This window comes from Aquarana catesbeiana, linkage group LG04 (assembly GCF_042186555.1).
Source record: "Aquarana catesbeiana isolate 2022-GZ linkage group LG04, ASM4218655v1, whole genome shotgun sequence".
Classification (NCBI taxonomy): domain Eukaryota; kingdom Metazoa; phylum Chordata; class Amphibia; order Anura; family Ranidae; genus Aquarana; species Aquarana catesbeiana.
Genome location: NC_133327.1, coordinates 415,890,563 through 415,911,063, shown reverse-complemented (window position 1 = coordinate 415,911,063; position 20,501 = coordinate 415,890,563). Strand labels below are relative to the sequence as shown.

General features: G+C 40.4%; 1 protein-coding gene across 1 annotated transcript in view; it reads left to right on the top strand.

Annotated features, from left to right (window-relative positions):
- SGK1 (serum/glucocorticoid regulated kinase 1) overlaps positions 1-20,501 on the top strand; it is a 206,663-nt gene that overhangs the window by 131,329 nt on the left and 54,833 nt on the right. The window contains exon 3 of the mRNA XM_073627312.1: positions 7,770-7,842. Coding sequence (XP_073483413.1) covers positions 7,770-7,842 — 73 coding nt within the window. The remainder of the gene's footprint in view (positions 1-7,769; positions 7,843-20,501) is intronic.

The following is a 20,501-nucleotide window of genomic DNA, read 5'->3' as shown; positions in this document are numbered from 1 at the left end:
TGGTTCCTACCTTCTGAAGTAATCCCTGTGTGTTTGTTTGTGTCCATGTGGAAAGTGAATGTGATGGGAGTGGTTTCATAATTATAAAACAGCTGCTGCACCTGCAGGGCTTCAAGGAAAATTGCAGGGTCTGCATCCCTTTAGACGTGATTTCCTATTTGGAGTATCACACCAAAAATGACATTTTTGTTGCAGGGGATGCCTGAAATCGGACTTGTACCTTATACTTCTGGGAAAATCAGTAAGCCAATCACACAAGCGGGAAATTATGTTTCTAGGGGGCGTTCTGTATACATTCTGTGTACAGAACAAGTCCAGGTATCCATATTTCATTGCATTTTACAGAAAATTACAGAGCTGCAGATTGTAAAGGAAAGATCATTTTTAATAATATTACAACATTACAATATCATTTTAGTCGCAATTGTATATACTATATTATTTTTTTTTATTTGCTATTTTTTTCCCCCACAAAAGTGGAGTTACTCTTTTAAGAGTACTTATCCTTACACAGTGGAGGTATCCCAGGTCTAGAGTAAACTAACACTTTTTATTTATTTACACATATTCCAAATGCAACAATGGTGTCTTATCCTTATAAATAGATACATTTTATCACATATTATTGTAGTGCATATAATAGCTGCATTAAGTGTGTTTCCATGACATGGACAAGTTGTTAAATCTCCAAACTCCCCACCCCATGGTACAACTTTGCTTTCAATACAATTACCGAAGGATGACACACTTGGAGACAAAGACAACAGTGTCAATGTATTCACTCTAGTAATTAATGTTTGAAGAGAACTCAAGCTGACAACTTGTTATTGATGTGTACTCCTGCTGCCATAATAGTCACTGGAGGAGGCTGCACATGATGAATGGTATCTGTGTCACATGCGTGTCTGTCTGTGACAGTGACTTTTACATGTGAACCTGTAACTGCATCTAATAGGGTATACCAATTGCCTTGTGATGTTAGACATACCATTCTTTTTGACAAAATCACATCTGTCCACCTTCCAGGTATCCATAAACCTGGGTAAGTGTCACACGTTCCTGTTCCATTTCAAGATCCAGGTCTTTTCCTCTGTGTGCAGCCATTGTCTTGCTAAGTGTTTGAGCAACGCATCCAGCTGGGCCACCCTGCATTCTCTTAATGCATTTCCCTGTGCCTTTTGCGATCCCCAGCCTTCCCTTTTTCTTTCAGCTTTGCTTCTAGTGTGTCCCAACTTGTTTTCTGCCTTGCTTCCAGTATGTCCCAGTTCATTTCTTGCTCCCAGTCTGTCCTAGCCTGCTCCCATCCTATTTCTCCGAGTATGCCCCAAATTGCTCCCAGCCTTGCTCCCAGTATGTCTCAGCCTTTTCTTCCTCATCTTGTATCCTGCTCTTGTCACTCTGTGATTCCTACCTGAATTATGTCTGCCATCACCGCCATGTCTCTGATTGCCCATCAGTTTGTTACTAGTTTCTCTTCTCCCCTGTGAGTTCCATTGTTATCTTGAACTGCTCACTCCCAGCCTGTGTTCCTCATTTTTCTCTTAGGCCGGCCATATGGTTTGGTATGGATGGTTTCGATCTCGGCCGGTTCAACAGGAAGTGACCGAGATTCAAATCATGTGAGGGCAGGCTGAATATACCAAGTTGATCAATCGATCAACTTGGGTAAAACCAGCCTGCTGGATTCACTTGCGATTATCGCTAGCAGCTGCTATAGCCACTAGCAATAATCACTGTCTTCTCCTGGTGGGGAGAAGACAGCATTGCAAGAGAGTTCTTTGTGGTCGGCTTGGGTGAGCCAGAGGACTGCAACTTGGATACCACCTGAGTGCAACATCTCCACCTCTAAGAGCTCTAGTGAAGACCAGACGGTATCTTCTCAGTGCTCTCACTTCTGCTAAGCAAACGGCCAGCCAAGTCCTCTATGTCCACTCTGTGGCTTTCGCCACCATCCACCCAGCTGATATCCTAAGTCTGCACCTGGTGGGAGCGGATTCACAAGTCATGACAGCAAGTGCTATACAGAAATCTTGACCTGCAGTCAAATCAGCAGCCTTGACTGAGCCTTACTTTGTAAAATTCACAGCACCTGCCTTTCTAGAAATCATACTAACCGGCGGAGAGACACATGCTTTCGATTGTGGAGGCCTGTCAAAGATCTTGACTTTGGCTGTGTGTCAAAATATACATAGAGCAAGCACGTGGGCTTAGGGGCCTCAGGGGTGTGCAGATGTGTTTATATCAAGAAAAGTAAGTGTACATAGGCAATTCTGCGGGGGAAATTCTAAACATTAGTAAATTGAATATGGCAGCTGGTAACTTTTAGGAATGACATATTATATTATTTCTGCTTTTGCAGAATTAATTTTATTCATGAATTACTTGCATTTGATTTGGGATTATATTTTGAAAAACTGAAGAGCTATGCTTGCTCTGTTTCAACAGTGGTTATGCCAAGTATATCAGTAGTTATATTTAGTTATATTTAGTAATATGTCAGTGCAGCATTATTTAAAGTAAAAGGTGTGTTTTTTTTTGGGGGGGGGGGATAAGTATGAAAGGATTGAAAATGGCAATTTATTTTTGTTGTCTGTGTCCTAGAAACGCAACTGGAAATCTCCCAAATTTAATGTATTTCCTTTCACAGACAGCCGTCCCAAGAACAGGTGTATTCAGAGACTTCCCTTGCTACTTGCTTTGGGGACAACTCTAACATTTTGTGTTTCCTCTCACTTTCATTCTTGGTAACAATGGACACATGTACAAAGAGAGGGGTGAAGGTCTCCAATGGAGACACAGATAGCATTAATACTTGTATGGAGGGTCTAACCCTTCCCCACTCTCTTCAAAAGTAAAGAAATATTTTGCCTAGCGATACATTTTGAAAAAAGGAGATTAAGGTCTGGTGTGACCTCTCTGACACCTCCATCCCTAATAGTGCACAAAAAAACAAGAGAAATAGCCCTGGGACTTTAGATGAGGTGAGAGAGATTTAGCCAATGTTCACAGCGAACACTGAGACAAAATCAATTTATTAGCGATACATTTTGAAGCCGGCCATAGAATCTCAACCAGTTCAGCAGGGACTTGCTGAGATTTGATCCATCTATGCGCAGGCTGGTTGTAACTAAGTCGATCCATCAATCAACTTGGGTACAACCGGCATGTCGGATTTTTTACATATGATTACTGCTGGCGACTATAGGTTCTGCTGGCCAGGAAGGCCCCCCCGCACCCCCCTGCTGACAGCATACAATAGCACTGCGGGAAGAACTCCCACATCATCACTGACTTTGTTGATGGGTTATTGAGTGATTTTCTTTTCTTCCACCCATGGTGGAAGGAAAGAAAATCAAACCATTTATGGCCTGCCTAACTGAAAAAAAAATCCAATGTTTAATGGAACAGGTGTCCTCATTGGCAGATTACCCTTCACCTCCTGTTACAGTGATTCCTATTGGATTCTCTCTCACTTTCAGTACCTGATATTACCTATCGCCAGAATGGATAGCATGGGGAAATCTCCCCAGTTAAGACAGTTCTAATGATTCAGTTCTATGAACAATTGCACTAAAAATGGATGCATCATGTGTACTTTATGATACTTTATTGTCTGGCTGTGTATTTTATGGCATATTCTGTACATATGGCAAATAATATTTGTATCCACTGGATACTGGCCTGAAATTGCTCTCTATATACATTATATGGTACAGGGAAGACCACCAAGTCTGATTCCATATTTCTGTGAGTACACTAATTGTTGTATCAGGGAGCTCACATAATATAGACTGACCAATTTTGAGAATTTATCATCATTCTAAGTAAAAAAACAATCACTGAGGGCAGATAAAATGGGATCTATTGAACAAAATGATTTTCCACTTATTATGTTGGTAAACCATTGTTTAGCACACGCGCCAATTACAGCTTAACAGTTATTGTTCATAGCATAAGCAATCAGAAAGAATGACCGACTACATTGGAATTATAAAAGTGGCATTACGGTATATTTCAATATTTAAATAACACAAATACTTTAAATGATATTCAGTGAATGTTCCTTCTTAAAATCATCGCATTTATAGCCACCAGCCATACAAGAAGTAGTTTTATAACAAAAACATGGGATCATTATTTAATTTTTCACTGTTTATTGTGACTTTAGCCTAAAGGTATCCAGCTATTAGGTGATCATTTTGACTGAATTAATTATGCAGGCATTTGTATGTATCTTTCCGAAAAAAGAACCCCCACTAACATTGTCAGGATATGTCTGTTCTGGATTTACCTTCTAATCCCTAGGTATTGTCAACCATCTAAAACTATTGGTGAAAACAGTATTATGTCTAATGAGAGGAAGTTAGCAGTTATTATGCTGTGGGTGTTTTCAATTGGTTTTGGGAACCCTAATTACTTTACCTTCAAAGATCATTCATACACTAAATTTAGGAACAATACACAATAAAGGTTTTGTGATGATGTAATGTCATCAGATGGCTCTAAAAATAAATACCTTTCATTTTATGGCTTGGGGAGGAAGGGAGGTGAGAGTTGATCTTTTAGTGAAATTTATCATTTACAGGTGTTAATAGAGTATACCTTATGGGATTCTCAGATTTCTAATTGTTTGGGGTTGGGTTAAAATGAATGCAGTTACACAGGAGTTTCTAAGGTCTAGCGTGACAGCTTATGTGTAAACTTATCTGTGTCCCACACTGAACTCAATAAAATACTAATAGAAATGAGATCCTCTAGTTAATAAATGTATATTGAGGGTAGAGGTGGGGCGCTAGACTGGATATATTACAGGTATTTTAACAAATCTGGATGACAATCTTGGTATTCGGCTGATTTAGCCAAATCCAAATGATGGAATAGTCTGACACTTGACGTGAATTTTTGGACCATAAGAAGGACAAACACAAGATGACTGCCAAAAATGCTGCTAAACTGAACTGCTTCAGTATACAGCTTATTGGATTTTGCCACCAAAAAAAGAGTTAGCTGCCGCTTAACTACCTCTTAAAGGATTAAGAAAGGGAAGATTAAGTGTTAAAATTACGTTGTAAGGTTCAGGTGTAGGGGAACTAGATGTTACAGCAATCCTGACATAAAAACCAAACGGCAAAAAAAATGTCCCTTGTGAAAGAAGAAAGTAAATATCTTTCTTGCCCCTGAGGCCACTCAGCATCACTCAGTTAAACAATAATCCACTGTTCAAGTCTGCTGCAAAAACTATATTTCTAGGAGTGTTGATCTCCTGTGTCCCCTGCTGCACTCAGTGGTTCCTTCCTCTAACCTCCACATCACAACTGTGTCCTGTAGTGATGTCAAGGTTGGCTTGGGAAACCATGAGTGCTGCAGGGGACACAGGAGCAGGGCCAGTGCTACCACTAGGCGAAACAGGCAACCACCTAGGGAGCACTGCTACCTAGGATGCCCAGCCACTGGTGTTCCTACTCTCTTCTCTCTGCACCAAGCAACTAACTCTCAGCATCAGCAGGCAGCCGCCGCTCCGTTCGAACATAGTGTCAGAGGCACAGCGGCGGCAGAGTACTGTGTCTGTGTCCTGACTCCCAAATGAATGGAAGCAAGCAAAAATTCAATGATGGGCACTGGTAGGCTGCATTGATGGGCGCTGGTAGGCTACATTTATGGGCGCTGGTGAGGCTGTATTTGATGGGCGCTTCATTAAAAAGGTGGGGTATACATGGGCAGGGCAAAGGGGGTGGAATCAGGGGTGAAGCCAAGGGGCGGCAAAATGAGGTTCCGCCTAGGGTGTCAAAAAATCTTGCACCAGCCCTGGTTCCTTCAACAGAGCAGTAAAACAGTTGTAAAGCTTAAGCCGACCATATCAAAATTTGGCTGGTTCAGCAGGGATACTGTAGACCAGTGGTTCTCAACCTCAGTCCTCAAGTATCCCCAACAGGCCATGTTTGCAGGTTTTCCTTTATCTTGCACAGCTGCTTTAAATCAGAGTCAATGGCTTGGTATTTTGGAAAGCTATTTTATCTAAGAGAAATTTCCAAAACATGGCCTGTTGGGGGTACTTGAGGACTGAGACTGAGAACCACTGCTGTAGACTACTGATAGACTGTTGTACAACTGCCCTATTGAAAAATTTCCACTTGTTCAGCGCCACCGGCTGTAGCCAGCAGCACTGATCAGTACACTCTGACATCTCCCATTGTCAGAATACAAAGGCACGGTGGGAGGACCCCCTATCCACCTTGAACGTGTGGATGAGGGAATCGAGTCATTTTTTTGGTCGAACGAAAAAAGAAAGAATCATCTATGTACTGCCTTACGCTCTTATTTTAAAATGAACAAGTTTTTTTTTTCACAACAGCCTATAACTTAGGATATGGATAGGGGTCAAGGCATGTCGGTACCTTTGGAGCTGAAAAACTCTAACGCTATGCTAAACAGTGCTAGAACCTAATAAACCGGCTATAGTAGTTGACTTCAACCCATTTACAGGTTGATTATCATGAGTCTAAATATGGTTGGCAGACATTGTGTAATACCTAGCTATATGGTTATCAACACATAAACACAAATGCTTGTAATATAACACACAGAAAATGCTATATGGATGAGAAACACACAGACCATAAAAATGTGTGTACAAGGCAAACATATAACTGCGTCATCATGTAAATCGTGGAAAAAAAAGTTCTATGAATGAGGGAAAAATAAACTGAGTTTGACAGAGAATCACATAGCAGGAGAGATGCTCTGTTTAAAGATATCTGTGGTTTAGTAAAAAATAAATAGAATTATTTGCGTCATAGGAGAGATATTGGAAGCAGCTTTTTTTTAAACATAATTTCTTGCGACCAATGCAATACCTTCACCACAATGCTCAGCATTTTAACAATGTAAGGTGGAACTACTTCAATGGCGTTGCTTATGATATTTTTCACAAGAAAGTAAACTACAGGCTCAAGTTGCAAAGTTCAAAAATGTATATAACATGCTTTATTTGGCTTACTTTTTGAGTAGGATTTTTTCATTTATCATGCTATTATAACAATGTTTTTCTTTTACTATTAAAAAAAAAATCAATGGTAAAGTCAATTCATGAAGATTACCATACAGTTTATTACTCCTTAAGGTGATTTTGTCATTAGAAAAGTATCGGAGTCGCCATTGCTGAACTCACCTTTGAGAACGTTAGTTCCTTGGTGGTCATGTTGATGTTTTGGCTTTAATGCTATCTTTTTTACTGCCCTGGAACAATGACAGAGATAATTAATTCTGACACTTTTTTTCACGCTCATTTACAACATGCCAGGTATGTAATGCAAAAGAATTTAAGTTAGGCAACAGGCATTTTCATAAGAGCCCCAGTAATGGCAGGTCTCATAGTGACGGAGTGCCTTTAAAATAATACTTGCTTCAGGTTGGAGAGAATGTTGCTTTTCAATAGCTTTCATTCAAAATTTAGATACATTTTCCCCAGTCTTTTATTACTTCTATTGACTTTAAATGAATGAAGACAAAAAAACAATAGGTCGCACCCAGCACAGCATATGTAAAGCATAGAAGCATCAGCATACAATACTTATTTAGGAGTATCATTCATAAGTGTTTTACATAAGAGGATCTCCATTTTATGTATATTAGGACTTACTGTCTGTTGTCTTGTGTGTTGTCTTGTGTGCCTATTTTGATAACTTTTTTAAATATTTGAATAAATAATTCAAAAAGATATTGTGCATAGTGGAAAACAGTTAAATAATGTCTATCAATGTTTTTTGTAGGAAATGAAAGCATGCAAACAAGAGGTTGTGAGCCTGTCCGAAGACAAGACGTTTTGGAATAGCAATGAAACAGGTAATGCAAAAATTAGGTTTCAGAAAAACATACCCAAAAGAGACAAATGTACTTTTGGTGGCACTAGCACATTTTCACACAGCCCTAGACCATAATATATATGTAATAATTAATAACGTTTTCACATAGTGAAATATAGTGGAAAAGAATTTGTTGAACTTCCTCTTCCCATCTCCTACCATGAACTAAGAGCTCTAGAAAGTCTGTCCACTTCTTTATTGGACCTTTGATTCTGACCCATTTATTTACAGAAATGAATTGTTCCTCATCTTTCAGCCCTTCTCATTATCAACCTGGTCGATAAGCTTCCATATGTGGGCTAATTGTAATAGCTATCTATAAGTGGTCTAGGTAGGTGGTCTAATAAAACTACTCCAACATCCACTGTTCTACTAATATTGAATCGGCAAACAAAATGATATAACTAAAATTCAGAGCCCCATGCAAAACACTTAAGCATAAAAATTCTTTTTCACATACTTTTTGATCGATTTGATTTTCTCTTGTTTCATTGCATTTTAGCACATAATATTGGGCCTCTTGTTGCATTTTAACATATCATATTGCATGTTTTAAAATAAAATGCACTAAATATACAGGTATGCTAAAAGATACTAAATTTGCTCCAGTATGTGTTTAAAAGAACAGCATTTTTGTAAATGCTAGAGTGTAAATAGTTAGTGGAAAGTTCCACTAATAGAAGTCCCCTTTCTCACAGTGGTCAGTGGAAATGCCCTTTTAATTTATGTAGCGCAGACATTGTTGGATGGTCCCACTGTTAACCCAGGTTGTGATCCCTTGATGGTTCAAATAGCCAGACATGGGGTATTTTTAGCCAGGTGCATCAAATCCCACTCATTCCTCACACATTAATCAGGCAGATAGTGTGTTTTTTTTGTTGTGGTTTTTATTTGTTTTGTAAAACTGGGATAGGAATTGAGAAAAACTTAGGGATACCCAGAACTAACAACTTGAAGGAGGACACTATCTTGCAACTGTTAACTGACATAAAGCAGAGTGTTCTGTACAGAAAGTAACAATAACTCAGCCCAGGAGGCTTCTACTTTAAACACAACCCTGGCAGCAGGTCTGGAACAGTCCATGTAGAAAAAATGGGTGCAAAAGCAACAGTTTCTCTAAGGCCCACTAACTGTGTCACAGACAATCTGAATGCATTCTTCTTGTTTCAGCTGACACTGACACAAAAGTATGCCAGGGAGATCCTCTTTGGATGTTTCCCAGGTGTTCTTGTAACTTTGAGGTGATCCTTCAGCTCCTTGGTGAGCTAGAATCATCCAGGACTTCTAAAAGCTTTTCTGAGCCTTGGAAGGTTTGACAGCACTTCCAGGCTGAGTCACTCTCCAGTAGGCAAAGAACCCTGCTACTCTCTGCTCTAGCCCCTATTTACCTCTCTAGCCCCCTACTGGTCACTCTCCCAACTGGGAGTTGGCTGAGGCTGTATACAGGGCCAGCTCGGACTCTACTTTCTCCACCCACTATGTTCCAGAGATTTATGGAAAGACAGGAGGAGACAGGAAAGCCTACAGGTATAAAACCCAGAGTAGACAAAAACTCCACAAACGCCACGGACTACAGTAGAGCCCAAAAGATTTACCTCTTACTTATCTCGCTAGCACCTAACTAGGGTGATACACTTATATTAGTGGTCAGTTATAGGTGCTCCAATGCTCCCGCTACTATAGTGGTTAGGGGAAATCCTACCTAGATATAAACACTCGCATAGCATTAGTAGTCAAGGAACCACTTAATAAATTACCCATTAATTATTATTTAGTATTGTTACATCACAGCCTGTGTAAACTCTGTATTGGATGGTGTGGAGATTATTCATGTGACAGTTTCAGGCCTGGTGATTGGCTGTTAAGGCCTGAGCACTACAACATAAGAAGAAGTCACATGCTTCCCCATACCCAAAATTTCAGAGGCTTGGACAGATAAATGGGGGAGTGCAATGAAGGTATGTATAAGTAGGTCAGGAGGTGCTCAAATCCAGCACGGAGAACTTTTAAAATAATAGCCAAAATCTACCCGCTAATCAACTAATTTAATTTCTTAACATGTAATACTTATAGCTTTTCTAAAAGAATCTACAGTATATGAGTTAATAACCAGCACATGCAGATAGAGCGTGCTCTGAAATATTTCCAAAGGGAAAAAAAGGCATTGCCTACAATAATTCAGCAATGGACAGAAGAATTTTAGACCTAATGTACCATGAAATGAACTTCCATGAACAATAGAGACCAGGATTAAAATATCAGGCTTGAAAAATGAAAGGCAATGAATAAAAATGTGGTAAATGGAGACTTTGCCTGTTAGTTATTAAGGAGTTTTGTCATTGAGTTTTATGTTAGATAAATAGTTATAGCCTACAATGAGAATCACCTGTGATTTTCAATAAGAAGGCTTCTGTGCTATGATTCCTTTTGAACATTTCAATGTCTAACATAGAGTGTACCTAAATATTGGTGACAAAATATATTAATTCATTATGAGGCAAATACCTAATCATAACGTTGTCCATCTAACAGTGTCTATTGAGAAGATGGAGTAGAGGGGGTCTGCTTAGCAGATGGGTCCAAAAACATTTGAATGGAAAACAATAGGAATTGTCAAATGATGACAATGTGTACTAAGTAATCCATGTATTATATCAATTATGATGGCCAAGCAATATCTATGGACTTCTGAGCAGATACAATTGGCTTTTGCTAACTCTTCACCTATGTATGAACATATTATTGCAGATTTGTCAGATCAACTCTACTATGATAATTATCCTATAAGCATCTCGGGATCAGCCAATCATAACCATATCAAAAGGTGCAGAGCTGCCTCAATCTGACCTGCAAGTAAAACCATTTTATTTCACCACCTGATACTTTTTTCATATGGTGAGTATTCTACAAGTATCCAACCCAATGCATACTCTGCTACAGTGTCCTAATCTTCTAAGTAATGTTTATTAGAGGTGTGAGGAGGAATTAACCAAAATAGATGTGACATCTTACCAATTGCTTTTGATGCCCAACTGTTTAAAATTATAATAAGTAATATATCAGAAAACAATTCAGATAATACTGTATCATAAATTATATTGTACTGAATATTGCATAAGACATTTCATATTTGGCATTGGGTAGTAGTACTTTTAGTGTCTCCACTGTAAAAGTATAGCCCCACTTGGGTTTATGGGGAGGTAATATGGAGGTGTAGGCAGCACCAGAGAAGATTTCTACAGTAAGAAATGTAGATGGTAAGGAGGTATATAAACATCTGAATAGGAGGTTAGGTTAGATCACTTTAAGGGGCTAGCATGGAGGAGGTAGTTTTTTTCAAATGTTTTTATTTGCCCTTAAAACCTTACCTATACTTTCCAATAACATATAGTACTATTTGCACTGTGTTGTAGTACCACTGATTTACAATGGCACCACAATGCACATGTATACAGCTGCCTGCCATAATGCACTTAGCATGCATTGTGGGGTGTTGTGTTGCTACTGAAAATGCAGCAGGCACTTTTTTTACACGTGTTTTTGTATATTATCAGCAGTTAAGCATATCTGCCCTTCAGCTTTCTAATTTTTTTACAACATATACATATCCCACACCCCCCCCCCCCCCCCCCAAAAAAAATAAAAAAATAAAAATTAAAAAAAAATAAACCCAGAACACAAAGACCCCATAATCATAATTCAATCTCTTCCTCTCTCTCTCCCCAGCCCCAGCAGGGCCCTACTCCCTCCCCCAACTCGTCCGCCCCCCCTGTGGCAGTTCTTCCCTCCTTTTCATGTGTTAATGTGTGCTACCGGCCCATTCTAAATACTTGGGCTGCCTTCACCTGCATTAATACAAGGAAGCACGTGTGATAATGCTTGTGAGTTAGTGCATGCTCAAGTGTGAACGGGCCCTCACGCTTCTAACGTTGAAAAATGTTTGTGTTTTTTAATTCTTTTTCAATTCCATAATTCAGAAAATTTTGGATTCTAATAATATAAGTGATGCCCATATTAATAGGACATAGTAGGCAGCCCCATCCAATAACCTCAAGAATTTTAAAATTACTACCTTCAAAAAAATACGCTGATCGAGTACACTCAATGCCACTTGCTATATTTATTTACTCTGGGCCAGTACCTCGAAGTAGTGCAGTTGGTCTGTATCTGCGTATGGTGCTTTGATTTCTATTTTCTACAAAATAAAGGTGAATATTGGAGTGCGGCTATCCAGCATTATTTTTGTTTCTGTCTCTGTTGCAAACAGAGCTGGCACCCAACCTGACTGTGGAGACAGCTGATCCCAGGAGAGGTAATTGCCTTAGAGCGGTGAACTCCCATTTTGCAGTATAGGGTTCAGTAGATCAGTCGGGCAACTAGCATTACCAGAATTAGGATAGGAATGGGAGTCTAGGTTTTCTCAAAATGTGTATTTTACAGCCGTTTGTGGATTTAAGTTGTTGTGATGATGGAACATGTAAGGTTTAGAAACACTGGATGACTTTGCTCACAGGTGCTGGGTAACACTTGTTTTTGCCAGCTTGTGTAGCTGAGTAGGTGGTACAGCTTTTTGTGATGACAGTAATAGCTGAGCCAAAGCCAATGCTTTCCTGGTGCTGGATTACAGTCACAGTGCTGCTCTGTTCTCCTGGAAAGAAAGGGGAGCTGAGTAAACTTTATTAAGGACACAGTGGGCTTCAAGCACTAAAATGTGTGTATGTGCAGTGTGTGTTTAGCGATTTTCCTTTTTTTTTTGCAGGACATGGCATATAATTCGTTTTCTTCATTTGAATGTCATTGATATTAATGAAAACAATGCAGATGCATATGTACTTAGAACAGTTATTGAAAATTGATTTTTCTTTTGTGTAAATATACTGTAACTGCAGTAAACACTAGGAATTTGAGTTTTTTTATTACAATTCCGAAATGTTACTTAAGTAACTTTCCTGTATTTTACCATATTTTGCCATATTTTAAGTCAACAGCAGAGAAAGGTTAATAATATGTATTTTTTTTTAAATCACGCAGATTTCAGTTCACTATTTATTTATTTTTCATGTCTTTTTATTTTTATTTTTAAATACCAATATTGTAACATGACTGTAGCAGTACTGCACCCGTACAATACCAGATTTTGAGAGAGTTAACACATTTTGTGGATTTAGCACAAAAACATTGCATAAGTAAGGACTCGATCACACCAAAAATATTTTGTTGCATACTTCATTTTTAAAGTATCAGCTTTTTTTTTCTTTTTTAATTCAAGTCAATTGGATTGAATTCTTTAAAAAATGCTGTCAATATCCTGCTATGGAGGGCCCCAACGCAGTCCTCAAAAACTATGGGTCACAGCTGTCACGTGCCCCTGGCTTTCCCATCGGCATACAGTACCAGTACCAAAAGTGAAATTATCCCTGGGACATTTATAAGAGATGGTCATTGTTTTATTTGAACGTTTGAAAATGCCAAAGAAGCAACCCTTAAATTCATTAAATGCTAATGAGCTAGATAAGGCATTAGATGCCTGAGAGATGAAACGGCTTCTTCACTTTTACAATAAGTTTATTTTATCATTTTTTTTATGAATTAATGCTACGGAGGCACTTTTGCGCAATCCTATATTGTATGCTGTCTGTTGCCAGGGCTCACCCCTTTCCCTCCCTTTCAGTCTGATTTTCACACATGGTGGTGGGCATTCGTCTGTATATTTCCGCACTTGCTTGTCTCTCACGAACACTCCCACCACACAGTCCTGCCTGGTACAAGGATCACCACTACTCCCGTCAGTCTCCACTACAAGGGCCTTCCTTCCTCCGCTCAAACTTCTGGAATAAAACATGAGTGCTGCTAAATAAAAAAAAAAAAATGCTGTCAATATTCAACAACACACAGGCAACATTCTTCACAAATTATTCCTATCATTATTCAAATAAATAAATAAATCAATAATAATAATAAAATATAAACAAAAATTCCGGCATTGGCCAAGTGTGCTGTCTGTCAAAGGATAAAATCAGGAGGCAGGGCTTGTGTGACGGTGGGCACCAGGCGAATCGAATTAAAGTTGACACAGCAGGAGACGACTGCCTGACAGTGAGTGGCACCCCAGGCGAACCGTCCCCCACCCCCCCGCCTCAGCACACGCCCAGAGTCTTGCTGATACATGCCCAGGTCGGAGACCCCTCCCCTCTCCATGGTATACACTCAGGAAGAGAACTATTAGCCCCAGGGAGATCCTGCTCTCCAGGGGCACCACAGCTGCTGATCACCCCCTGCCACCTCCCCCCACTGCATATTAAACTGACAGCCAGAGGTGCAGGGGGAGCCTGCACCTGGCACCGCCCCTCCAATCTGGGGACAGATGAGCTCTGGGGACAGTGTCCTCAATCCGGGGATTGTCCCCAGAAACGTCTGGTCACCCTATCCTAAACTGCTCCAAAGATGCTGCTTGCAGGACTTTTTCTAACATCCTACAAGTGCACCACTCCAGTGTGAAAGCATTTTTTAGCCCTTTAGCGCCTTTTGACAGCAGCAGCAAATACAGCTGCTGTATGTACACAGAAACTTCCAGCTCTCATTTTTTATATTATATGTCAATTCAAGTCGTAATGCACACCATTGTGCATTAACGCACATGCATGATGACATACACTGAGGTATGCCTTACTGAGTGCATTGGTATGGGTTGATTGAATTGATATGATATGATATTTCTATGAAAAATGCAAAGTGTGAATGCAGTCAAAGTGATTGTATAGCCTAAACTTTTAAACCCTTGTTAGATTATTTTTTGTACTTTGAGTCCTAGTGATGCAATATGAATTGAGGGAAAACTTTTCAAAGTCAGAGTAATTCACCTCTCACCAAAACAGATGTCCACAATGGAAGACTCACTCTAACCTCCTCTTCTGGTGACAACTAAAATGGTTGGATTTACATACACTTTAATAAAATTATTTTTTGGCAGGCAGCACAATTGTTCCTAGTGCACCAAAAAAAGGAAAAATTCCAAAGGAACCATATGCTGTGTAAATTATTTGTACATGCTGTGTAGCCTATGTAAGGGTATTTATGACTGGAACCTCCATTAAAAAGCGGAGGCGGGGTACCCACAGGAGACAGAGTGCAATGAAAGATTCCTTCCCCACCAGCTCCGCCAGCAGTTGATGTTCAGGCGCAGCTTGCAAGGATTGCATTTCTATTGGGTGGAACTGGAGAAGAAGGTGCGGCTGGCCTCGTGCCTGGTCCACCTTATTTTGCTCTGGTGCATGTGGGAGGCTAGGCACTGATGGCTGTGGGAGCACTGGGAGAGAGGAACAGAGAGGTAATTTAATTTAGTTCTTAATTTAGGGTGTCCATAATTTTTCTAGTAGTGGCTGCTGATCTGCTGGATGGCCAAATGTTGCATAACCTGTCATGGTCAAAAATTACTATACAGCCCTAGCTTGCCATTATACTACTCTAGCCAGCCCATATACTACCCTAGCTCACCCCTAAACTACCCTAGCCTTTCCCTATACTGCCTTAGCCTGTCTATATATTACCCTAGCCTGTCTATATACTACCCTAGCCTGCCCCTATACTGCCCAAGCCTGTCCATATACTACCCTAGCCTGTCTATATACTACCCTAGCCTGCCCCTATACTGCCCAAGCCTGTCCATATACTACCCTAGCCTGTCTATCTACTACGTTAGCCTGTCTATGTACCATCCTAGCCTGTCCATATAACACCCTAGCCTGTCTATATACATTCCTAGCTTGTCTATATACTACCCTAGCCTGTCCATATACTACCCTAGCCTGTCCATATATTACCCTAGCCTGTCCAAATACTACCCTAGCCTGTCCTTATACTACCCTAGACTGGTCATATACTCCCCTAGCCTGTCTATATACTACCCTAGCCTGTCTATATACTACCCTATCCTGTCCATTACTACCGTAGCCTGTCCATATACTAGCCTAGCCTGTCTATATACTACCCTAGCCTGTCCCTATATTACCCTAGTCTCCCCATATACTACCCTAGCCTATCTATTTGCTACCCTAGCTTGTATATATACTGCCTTAGCCCACCCCTATACTGCCCTAGCCCGCCCCTTGGAATTGAACATAATGGTATGTCATATCTTTTTTCATATATTTACAAGATGCTGTTGCATGTAAATCTGACTTCATGATACATTTAATTTTAGTTTTAATTATCATGATGTAAAATAATGGATGTGGGGGCCTTTTGGTGGGCATTTCATTCTTGGACACAGGCAGCACAATGTCTTGGGCAATCCCTGCATGTCTCATCTTCTTCATCAGGGTACACCTACAGTCAAAGTGAATGGTTGCTAGGAGGCAGGGTTACCAACTATCCGCAATTTACAAGCTGTTCATAAATGTTCATTACAGACAGCGTAGTTCCGCATGCAGTCCAGAACCTGGTGGGGCATGGCTGGGTTCGGCCAGGGGGTGGGGGTGCGGTGATGCATACGCAGTTTCGAGCTGGCTGGGGTTGGCCGGAGGGGGCAGGCGTGGTGATTTCATGGCGCCGCTTGGTGCCTTTTACAAATTGCAGCGGAGCCAGCCAGAGAGCCAGGAGGCAGGAGCGGGAGCTTCACCGGGAGCCCTGGACTGGAGAAGAGACTGGTGGTGCAGACCGACCCAAGGTGAAGCGAGCAAGCATTTGGCAGGTCAGAGGTGGCATTATATTACATGGTGGGGGTCACTGATGTAAAGGGGAGACTCGGGGAGTGGATACAGTAAGGTAAGGGGGGGCACTGATATAAAGGTTCCCTCTTATTGCAGTAACCCCCATGCAGATAATCAGAAAGGCAGATCTCAGCTGGCTTGTAAGGTAGCAAGCCTTGTCCTTACAAGCCAGCTGAGATCTGTCTATCTGCTTATCTGCATGCCTAAGAGCCCTTGCACACTGGGGCGGGGGGCAGCGTCGGCGGTAAAACGCCGCTATTATTAGCGGCGTTTTACCGTAGGTATGCGGCCGCTAGCGGGGGGGTTTTACCCCCCCCGCTAGCGGCCGAGAAAGGGTTAAATACCACCGCAAAGCGCCTCTGCAGAGGCGCTTTGCCGGCGGTATAGCCGCGCCGTCCCATTGATTTCAATGGGCAGGAGCGGTAAGGGAGCGGTATACACACCGCTCCTTCACCGCTCCGAAGATGCTGCTAGCAGGACTTTTTTTACCGTCCTGCCAGCGCATCGCTCCAGTGTGCAAGCCCTCGCCCCAGTGTGCAAGGGCTCTTAAACAAGTCAGGCACACGTGAGTGTATCACTGTGCTGTTTTGCCTGTGAACTTTTATTGTAACAATATTGCGCAATGTTTTCTCTCTTTGTTTATTTTACATAAAACCACTTGATACTGAGAAAATTACCATTCATTGTGGCTGTGGAAGAAATAGCTCAGAGGGTGAACAAAAAAGTACTGCAGGAATCCAGATATCCCAGATTACTGAGGATTGAACTGTCGCCTGTTACTTATCCTGTCTCATGAATTTAATCATCTATATTTAATCAGATTCTATTGGCACTATTTATCTATTTATACTCATCAATTGTATATATATTGCACCTTTATAAGCATATCATTTATTTATTTTTTATTATGGAGGATTCAACACTTATCACAGGGAATATATCTAATTTATTTATTTATTGGCACTAATTTGGATTGATTACTATTTGCAAACGCATTTTTAGTATATCTATACACAATTGTTGCTTACTTTACTTTGGAGATATCGCACCACTTCCAGTGGATTTGTATAACTGGAGGAACACAGTTTTTAAATATTTGCGATTTTTTCATATATTTGAGATTTTATATATATGCAATTTTTTTAGCGATTTGGTAGCAATTTTTTTCACATTGGTTTTTTAGCACAAAAAATTATTTTCTCACATTGATTGAACTTTGTATCAGAGCGCATCAATCTATGTTATATGTTTTAATTTTTAGGGGATTCTGACCACTATATAATTGATAGCAGCTTGATATCATTGCCAATCTAACAATTTTTATTTAATTAATTGCACGTGCATTCACATACATTTGATTTACACTTATTTGATTGTATATGTCACGCTAGAACATTATTGCGCTTAGTGTTTTTGTTTATTTACTTTATAAAGGAAAACCCTGCAGACTCTGATGTAAGTGGGAACTCTGTGCTGGGTTATATTAACCTAACCTTCATGTAAATGGAAAAATATGTTTTTTGCCTTTTGTTATACCTTAAACACATTGCTAATAACACTAGATATTTGTTTGTAGCTTAAATATTGATAGCTGCACTGTTTTGCACTGAAAATTGTAATTTTATGTACTTTTTTGAAGTGTCAGTAAAAAATTTGGCTCTGTAAGTAAATTTCATGAGTTTTGTCAGTAAAAACATTGGTGCTGTCAGCAAAATTTTGGCATCCTGACAGTACATTTCACTTTGAGAGGTTGGCAACACTGCTAAGGAGGCTGTCAGCTGTGAACAACAAGCTGTCGTCCTTCACAACCAGTGACAGGTGGGGAGGGGGTAGGATTGCAAACACACTGCCTTCTACACAGCGTACAGAGACAGGCACTCTGCACTGTGCCTGTCTCTATCCACCAACCTACAGATAATGCTAATTACCTCCAGTTTCTTTATCTACAAACTGGAAGTTATCATTTTTGAACTTGGTCCAGTAAAAATGCCGCTTGGTATAAGTGGCGCTTTGAAGATTATTTAAATCAGCTGCATGTTTCGGTAAAGCTACCAAAACTGGAGACAGGGCATTTTGAATCTGGTGCTGGGACTTTTAAAGGACCATACTGCCAGAAAAGTGGGGCAAATGCTTTATTGAATTCCCCAGAATGTATGACATTGTGTATGCACTTCTGCTGTGGGCAAAGCCTGCACTACATGACACCCATATGCACTGCGGTACCCTTCATGCAGCATGTTTACTTTTAGTTAGCTTTTACAGTTACCTTTAGCAATATCAGTGCACCTACTGGAAATACACATGTATAATAGCTAGCACATGTCAGACTGTAGCTCAAAAAAACATCAGGAAAAATCCCAGCCACATCATTTATCATTTAGCTATTTGTATTGGAAAGTTGGAATAGGCAGCCGCACACCGCACACCACAACAGGATACCAATAAAACTTATTTATTCTAATGCAGACAGATGCAGTCACAGGAATGAATGGAAGGTTAACATGTTTCACACATCTTGTGCTTAGTCATATGTTGTGGTGTGCGGCTGCCTATTCCAAGTTTCCTTGTTTGTCGCTGTGGCGAGCCGGGCTAGTACCTGTGGTGTTACCTGCTGTGGGATCTCCTTGGCTCACAAGGGGAGCGGAGATTTCTCCTCTGCCTTCAGTATCTAGCTATTTGCATTACCAAGTCCAACAAAGTGGCCAATGTGGCCATCTTCTACATTATTAGTATAAGTCTAGTCCTGGCCAGGAACAAATGTACCAGATACCAGAAATGTATCCAGAAACACATTTTATACCCCTACATAGATATTTTCACTATTCTAAATTTAGATGTTTTAATAATGTTACCTTGCCCGTAGCCAACACTTGTTATTTGAAAATAATCTGGGCTCATGATCAGCAAAGAAAATAAATTGAGGATTAACACCATTGCTTTATACAATGTATGATTGCCGTGTTAAATACAGCATATGAACATCATTCTTGCCAGTTTATGATTCACAAACAAGCTGTTGCATACATTTGCACATTTGGCATAATCAGAGAGTTAAACTTTCTCTGTTTCAGTTTTATACTGTCACTGTTAGTAAATTGTTGTTAGCCACCCAGTCTCTGCAAAGATTAATGTATTTGATGTGAGTATGAAATGTTTGTTTTTCCAGCATATTAGTGTCAAGGTTAGCTTCTGTTTATTAAGATCATACCACCTGGGTAACCAAAGGCCTGGTATAGTTACAGTATCTCACAAAAGTGAGTACACCCCTCACATTTTTGTAAATATTTTATTATATCTTTTCATGTGACAACACTGAAGAAATGACACGTTGCCACAACGTAAAGTAGTGAGTGTACAGCTTGTATAACAGTGTAAATTTACTGTCCTCTCAAAATAACTCAACACACAGCTATTAATGTCTAAACTGCTGGAAACAAAAGTGAGTACACCCCTAAGTGAAAATGTCCAAATTGGGCCTAAAGTGTCAATATTTTGTGTGGCCACCATTATTTTCCAGCACTGCCTTAACCCTCTTGGGCATGGAGTTCACCAGAGCTTCACAGGTTTCCACTGGAGTCCTCTACCACTCCTCCATGACGCCATCATGGAGCTGGTGGATGTTAGAGACCTTGTGCTCCTCCACCTTCCATTTGAGGATGCCCCACAGGTGCTCAATACGGATAAGGTCTGAAGACATGCTTGGCAAGTCCACCACCTTTACCCTCAGCTTCTTTAGCAAGGCAGTGGCCGTCTTGGAGGTGTGTTTGTGGTCGTTATCATTTTGTAATACTGCCCTGCGGCCCAGTCTCTGACGGGAGGGGATCATGCTCTGCTTCAGTATGTCACAGTACTTGTTGGCATTCATCATTCCCTCAGTGAACTGTAGCTCCCCAGTGCCGGCAGCACTCATGCAGCCCCAGACCATGACACT